General features: G+C 62.9%; 1 protein-coding gene across 2 annotated transcripts; it reads right to left on the bottom strand.

Moving 5' to 3' along the window:
- Positions 1 to 1,196: 1,196 nt before the first annotated feature.
- SYNGR2 (synaptogyrin 2) lies at positions 1,197 to 5,229 on the bottom strand. 2 transcript variants are annotated; one of them, XM_044744483.2, is made up of 4 exons: positions 5,049 to 5,229; positions 2,852 to 3,089; positions 2,332 to 2,471; positions 1,197 to 2,246 (listed from the first exon to the last, which is right to left on the bottom strand). In XM_044744483.2, the coding sequence occupies exons 1-4, from the start codon at positions 5,145 to 5,147 to the stop codon at positions 2,049 to 2,051; spliced, it is 675 nt and encodes a 224-aa protein (XP_044600418.1). In that variant the 5' UTR covers positions 5,148 to 5,229; the 3' UTR covers positions 1,197 to 2,048. The 2 variants fall into 2 exon arrangements, with proteins under 2 accessions (XP_044600418.1, XP_044600419.1); XM_044744484.2 differs by lacking the exon at positions 2,332 to 2,471 and having other exon boundaries at positions 1,936 to 2,246; positions 5,049 to 5,215.
- Positions 5,230 to 7,469: the final 2,240 nt, after the last annotated feature.

Below are 7,469 nucleotides of genomic sequence, written 5' to 3'. Positions count from 1 at the left end.
AAAAAAAAATGCACTGGTTGGTGAAAGCACATTTCTCTCTAATGGCCTGGGATTCCCCGGGTCTCGCTGTGGAAGCTCTGATGTGATTTGGGTGGGGATTTCTTTCCAGATCTTTTTCTAGTGCCACCAACCTCTTAACCGCAGCCCTTTTTCACTGAGAAGTGATTGTTTGGCGCGTCCTACGGGAAACGTTCACTTGCTCTTCCATCTGGGCGGGTTTCAGGACAGAACGGGGGCCCGGAGGGGCCGGGGCCTGGCTGGACGGATGAGGCCGAGGTCCACGCTGCCGGCTGGGGCTGTGAGGTCAGGTTTTGTTTGTGAAACAGACACTTGACCGTTCAGGAGCCAAGACGACCAGTTCAGCTGTGCCTTGGGAAATGGGCTGTTGGCTGCGAGCTCGGAGGCAGGATCCACCACCATCCCCCAGGCTGGGGGTGGGCTGGCGGTGTGTCCCCATACAGATGGGGCCTGGCTTCCGGACAGCCTCCCTGCTCCACTCCCACCCCGGCCTCCTCTGCCCCCTGCTCTGCTCTGGTTTGCTAGTGACTGCTCCAGCCTACATGAGGTGTACGCCGAGGGGAGGCTGGGCTGTAATTCACAGGGCGCTCTTAGTTTTACTCAAGATTTTGAGATTATTGAGGCCCATTTTTGACAGCTTCCTCTTGTCATTGCTTAAAAAGGGAAGCCAGGAGTTGCTTCAGGGGCTCTGGCCCCTCCTGCCAGAGCTAGGCTGGGCTTGCTCTCCGGGGTGGGCTGGGGTCCCAGAACGGGCTCTGGAGGTGCTGAGCCCTGTCTGCAGGAAGCAGAGGACCCTGGCTGCTCCCAGGGTGCCCCCACTCTGTTGGGGGGCAGGAAAGAAAGGGTTACTGGGGAAGAGGCGTCCAGAGGGGCATCTCCCGGGCACCCCCAGCCCAACTCTAGCAAGGGCGGAACAGGACCCTGGCAAGGCGGTCCAGAAAACCGTCCTGTTTCCCAGCTGAGCACAGTTGCTATTTTAAGATGTTGATGGAGGGCAGTGTGAGGAATGAGACCCCAGACAGGGGGAGAGAGGGCAGAGGAGAGGCTCGCTGGAGGGGCAGACTGCCACAACTTTGTTCAAAATCCATTTTTGTTCCATAAAGCCACCCCCGAGGGTGTACCCAGAGTGGAATTTCTCTTCCTCCTAGCCCCAGACTAGGAGGCCCAAGCAATGGAGATTATGAATGAGAAAAACCTTTATTCCATCTTCAGATCAGTCTAACACAATCTGAGGGTGCGCATCTTCCCCTGGCTTTTTAACACATTCAGAACAGCCTGGGGCGGGGGGGGGGAGGGGGGGGGCAGGCAGGGGTGTGCCCACACCTCCTAACAGTGGTGGAATATTTACATAAAGCTGGGTGTTATCGGTCAGGCAAAGCCCCTCCCTGTCGCCAACGGGTGGGAGCAAGGAGAAGTGCTGCCCGGTGACCCTGGGGTGGCACCAGCCAACCCGGGGGCTGTCTGGAAGGCAGCCCAGAGACAGTGGCTGCAGAGCGATGACCCCGATCCAAGAGTGGGCAGACACTACAGCAGTGAGCGCGGGCTGCCCCCTCCCAGAGCAGACGTGGGGGCACGGGGACAAACCTGAGTGAAGAGGAAGGGAGCCCCGCCCAGCACGAGCACCAGGGCAGGTGGAGGCCCCCAGCCTCGTCTTTGGCAGAGAACCCCAAGGAACTGCGGCCCCCACGGCTCCTCGGGGCTGGAGAGAAGCTAAGGCACTTGTGAAAACAGCACAGCGGGCACTTCCAGCTCTCTGGGCAGGGTGGGGATCACTCAAAGCAACCACAAAACACATCTAGCTAAAAACCCTTGGCTGACAAATGCCCTTGAGGAGTGCTGGGCAAAGCCCTGGGGGCACACAGGCACTTCAGGCAAGGCTCCACAGCCAGGCCGGGAAGGCAGGGGCTCTCCAGGCAGCGCCGGCGAGAGGGGCCAGCAGCTCAGGGAGGCAAGCCTCGCGGGAGGAGTCCAGGACGGAGGGGAGGCCCCCCGGCGCCCTCCCTGCTCCCCTTACCATCCCTGCCTGCAGCTCAATACACAGGGGGCGGCTGGTAGCCCTCAGTGGTCTCGGCGTTCTGGGTAAAGGGTGGCTGCTGGTAGTTGTCCGCAGACGCACCCGGGTAGGAGGCGTAGGCCGAGCTGGGGTCTGGAGTGGGGTCCACGTAGTTCTGGATGAAGTCGTCCACCCCGGCCTTGTAGCGCTGGTAGGCCAGGCAGGCCAGCACACCCTGCAGGGAGCCCCAGGTTTGGGTTTCTGAGCCCTCCACCACCCTTCACCGAAGACACCATGACCCTGCCCCCTGGCCCACCTACCCAGGAGAAGATTGAAAAGAAGCTGAAGGTGATGGCTGCCCGCGCTGAGTCAGCTCCTACTCGCACATCCTCCATCTTGGTGGCTGCCCACTGATTGGTAAGGAAGCAGAAACCAACGAACCACAGGAAGGTCCAGAGAGCTGGAGAGAGGCCGGGAGGGCAGGGTCAGCTCCACGGAGGCGGCTTTCCGGGGGACTGAGAGGGGACCCCTGGGAGAACAGGGAAGCCTGACAGACAGGGATCTCCCAGAAGCCTCCAGGAGTGTAAAGGGCCCTGATGCAGAAGCCAGGGTGGGGACGGGATGCCTGCCTCCCAAGTCCTGCGCCCGTGACACAACACCAGTGGGTTTCAGCAGATGGTCAGAAATCCCTGTGTGCGAGCCTGTCTGCTCCAGGGGGCTGGGGGCCCCGGGCTGCTCCCGAAGGCGCCGAGGCCCCGCAATCACGGAACCCTAGAGCTTTTGGGAACACCACCTGCTCCTATTCCCCCCCAAGATCAGGGAGGTGCTGCCGGCAGATACCTGAGAAGAGCAGGTCACCGATGACCAGGTACTTGCGGTCAGTGGCATTGCTGATCTGGGGGAAATAAATGTCGACCACGAAGAAGAAGGCACAGGCCAGGAAGGCCAACACGCCTATGGCACTGCCGTAGCGACAGGCATCCTCGTTGCGGTTGAACACGCAGTATCTCTGCTGGGACTCGTGGGTATTGCTGTAGCCCTCACCAAAGATGCACGAGAACACGATCAAGGCCAAGATCTGAGGGGGCAGGGGGACAGGGTGAGTGGCCGCCGGACAAAGTCCATGGGGGGCACATATAGTGGGGGGCCCTGGCATGGGGTCTGGACACCGGCCTCTCCGACTGCTGCCATTCCTCTTTTGGAGGTCGGGCATCGCAGCCCGTTCTGAACATGGGGAGTGAGCCGAAAAGCAAGTTGCCTCCTGCTGCACTGTCCCGACCTTCTCTGGGCGTCTCCAGATACCCGATCACAACCGTCAGCACAAGGGATGTGGCTGGGGATTCCTGGACTGGGGACGAGTAAAGTGGAGGGGGATCTCATGAGAGGGTGCTGCCCCGCCCCAGCTGCCTGTGTGGAGGGGTCATTGAGGTTAGGGTTAGGCTTAGGGACATGATGGGGATGAAGGGCAATCTGTCCACACCAGCCCAACCCTACTTTCAACTAGTTTTAAACACGATGGGCCACAAAGTCACAGAAATCCAGGCTTGGAGTCACCCTCCATCACCTCTGCCTGAGTCACCTCTATGACACCTAACCTTGACCTGAACACCTCAGTGATGGAGGACCCCTCCCACCTCTCACCTCTGAACTGAAACCCATGCCCCTCGACTCCCAACTCCCAGAGCCCCTCCGCCTCCTCCCTGCACAGGCTGGCCTCTGCAGTCTGGCCAGCTTTCTTCCTCTGAGGACTTCCGGCCTCTTTTCTGTACTGGCCCCTCCCTCTCCGGGGGAACCCCAGTCTGCCTCCCACCCATAGTGGGTCCTGCCCACACAGGGCGCTCCAGGCTGCTCTGACACACAGGCCTGTGGACACGGCTCTGCACTCAGACCTCTGGAGGTCCTGGAGGGGGGGTGGAGGGCGGTGCACCAGCCAGAACTCTGGGAGTGGCTCCAGGCCCTTGGGAACAGCCTCATGCCACCTGTCTCCTCCCCAAACTTCAAGGCCACCACCCATGCCCGCCCCATGTCAGCAGATACAGGATGATCTGGACACCTGGTTACCCCGGCCGGCCGGCCCAGGCCTCTCCCCTGCCCTGCCCTGACTGCACAAGCCTCTCTCAATAGGCTCTGGAGCTGGCAGTCACAAGCCCCACCCCCAGCTGGGGATGAGGCCGGAACTCCAGGATGCTGGGAGCAGTGTGCCAGGCCAACTCCTGGCACTGCCATCCCGACACTCGGGACATCAGCTCCTTGGGTCAGACCCCACAGTCCAGCAGGGAGGGTGCAGGGGCACCACCAGAGCACCTCCAAGGCCCCAGTTCCAGGCAGGCACCGTGTGGCCACTGCAGGCCCAGCCCTCCACCTGCCCACTCTAACACCTTGTCCAGCTCTGGGCTCTGGTTCTCCAAAAGTATGGGATGCAGTCCACCTCCCCCAACCCTGCAACGTGGTGCGGGGGTGGGGGTGGGGTGGGGTGGGGTGGGGGCGGCTGGGAGGGGTTTGCCCAGCTAGGGGAGGGGTACACCCTCGGGTTACCCGATCTTGGGTGGGGAAGTAGACCCGTGGCCTGCTCCTGAGCGGAAGGGAGGCCCTGTTTCAGGGCCCCAGGCCGCCCCCCACACCCCACACCCCACACACCACATGGCTTCGGAAAGCCCCTTCCGGTGAATTCCCCAAGCTGGGAGTCGCGGCGCGCCGGCCACCTGCCCAGGCGCTGCCCCAAGCTCCTCCCACTGCCAGCAGGCCGTCGCGCCCGCTCCCCGCGGCGCCTCTCGGCCACCCCGCGTCGGGCCCGGACAGTGGGGGACAGCGGGGCCCAGGGGTGGGCAGGCACGACCCGGGGGCTGGAGCGGGGGGCGGCGGGGCCTGGGAGGTGGGGTGGGCGGCGTCCGGGCCCCACTCGCCGGCCCCAGGAGCGCCGCTCCCCAGCCCCGGCCCTCGGCCGCCGCCACCTGTCGCGCTCGCGGGCTCGAGGCGGCCCCCGCGGGCCTGGCGGCGGAGTCGGTCCCCGCGGCCCCGGCGCCCCCCGCCGGCTCACCAAGCACACGGCGCGCGCGACCACCTGCGGCTGCGTCAGGAAGTGCCGCAGGTCGAAGGAGCCGCCCGCCTTGGCCGCGCCGTAGGCCCCGCTCTCCATGTCGCCGTCGCCGTCTCCGCCGCCGCCGCCACCCGGGACCGCCGAGGAGCCAGCCCGGCGCCCCGCCCCGCCCTCGGGCCCGCCCCCGGGGCGTGGCCAGCGCGGCCCCAGGGACCGGGGGCAAAGTGCGACCCGCGGCGAGCCGCGGCGGAGGGGCGGCCGGGGCGCCCCGTCGGCAGGGCCTGCGTTTCCAGCGGCGGACACCTGTCCAGCCGCCGAGTGCTCATTGTCTAGACCCCCTTTCGGCTGGGGTCTCGTCCCCCTCCATACTGGCCTGCGGCGCGACCAGAAAAGGGCCAGAGAGTCCCCAGGAAGAGAGGGACGCCCGGGGTTCTCGCTTCTCTGCCCCACCCATCCTTTGCCCCAGCCCTCCCGCCCCCTCCTCCAGGAAGCCCGGCCAGACGCCCGTCTGGTCCTCACTGCCCAGGACCCAGGCTTATTAGCACCCCCTGTCCTCTCCTCTCCATTCTACTCAAAACCCCCGGCCACAGCCCAGACCCTCTCCCTGCCTGGCCTGTCACTCTTTCCTCCTCTCTGGAGCTAAGCCTGGTATGGGGTCGAGACCCTCTCCACCACCACCACCAATTCTTCCAGGGCTGGGCCAGGCCCCAAGTCTGTGTGTCTTCAGATTTTCAGGCTCCAAGATGGTGTACAGACAGAAACGACGTTCCCAGAGTGATAGGCAGGGGGCAGAATTTAATCCGGTTCTTTCCCCGAAATGGTTCAGAGCCTCTGAACAGGGAAGGCTCTGTGTATGGGGGAGGGGGAGTGCGTCCTCCGCAGCAGGGAGGAGTTCCAGACGCCATTTACTAGTGGCAGGTGAGGATTAATGAGGCGGTGCTGGCCAAGTGGGGCCCAGAGTCCTCCCAGGTGAGCTGGACAGCCATGGGATGAGTGGGTGGAGCCAGAGGCCTGGGCCACCGGGAGATGGGGTGCCACTCCAGGAAAGAGGGAGCAGGAGTTGGGGAGGGGGAGGTGGCCCTCAGTGGGTTGGTGCAGGTGGGGCTTTTCAGAGTCTACCCCCACCCCCTCCCCAGACCCTCATGGTCTGCAAGCAGCTGAGGGGCAAGGACAGGGGCCCACACAGAGCCCCCTCCTTCCTATGACCTCGCCTTCCCTCTACAGCCCCCACCCCATCCTAAAATCCTCAAGCTAACACCTTGTGTGTTTGCTGAAGAACACCAGGGCTCCAAGAACCTGGGCTGGCAGACTTTTTCTTTATTCAAATAGAGCCCTTCTGTAGGGCGCAAGGACCATGGCTGTCCTGGGGGGACTCTGCAGAGCCTGCATCTTCTGGTCACAACCTTGAGGACAAACGAGTTGGGACTCCAGGTTAAGCAGACACCCCTCCCAACCACCCCCTCCCAAGGCCTCCAGGAATTTTATGGTGCCAGGTGTATCAGTGCCCTGGGCGGGAGGAGGGGTGTCAGGCTGAGTCACTCCACCAAATTAAGGGAGGGCAGTGAATCACCCGGAGGGCAAGCACTGGCCCCTGGTCACATGGCGAGCGGGATCCACGCCTCAATACCTCATTTTATAGAAGGGGAAACTGAGGCTCAGAGAGGTGACATGGCTAACCCAGAAATGTGGCCTCTGGAGAAGACAGAAAGTGGGAGAAGGGGACCCAGAGGGGAGACAAGGAGAGTGCCAAGGAGAGACTCCTGGACAGTGCCCACGGAAGAGGCTGGCCAGGGGACAGGAAGAGAACCAGGAGGCAGCAGTGCCTTAGGAACTAAGGGAACGAAGTTCATGGGCAGAGGTGACCGCTGCCCAAGGCCGGACAGGTGGAGCACACAGAGCCCTGTGGTGCCCGGGGTCGGACAGCACAAAGGCCCTCATCACTTTAGAAAAAAATTTTTTTTTTAAGTATTTTTCCTTTTTCTTCCCAAAGCCCCCCGGTACATAGTTGTATATTTTTTTTAGCTGTGGGTCCTTCTAGTTGTGGTACGTGGGACACCGCCCCAGCATGGCCTGAAGAGTGGTGCCGTGTCCGCGCCCAGGATCTGAACCGGAGAAACCCTGGGCCGCTGAAGTGGAGCGCACTCAGCCACGGGGCCGGCCCCCAGCCCTGGTCACTTTACAAGTCAGTGAAGTGATGGTCCTGGAGAGGGGACCCCAGGAGGTCTGGCCCCTGCCTCTTGTCACCAGCTGGGGAGCACTGACCTGTGTGGTTCCCATGGAGGGCAGAAGCCCCTGATGGACCCTGGTCCCCGGGAGGCCTCATCCCCCGTCCCAGCACCCCTCCTCAGACCCATAAGGAACATGGGAGAGGCCACACAGAGGCCAGCTGGCTCCATTGCAGGGCGGCTCGGAGCACTGGTC

The sequence above is a fragment of the Equus asinus genome, chromosome 13 (assembly GCF_041296235.1).
Source record: "Equus asinus isolate D_3611 breed Donkey chromosome 13, EquAss-T2T_v2, whole genome shotgun sequence".
NCBI lineage: Eukaryota > Metazoa > Chordata > Mammalia > Perissodactyla > Equidae > Equus > Equus asinus.
This window is presented reverse-complemented; position numbering and strand designations above follow the sequence as displayed.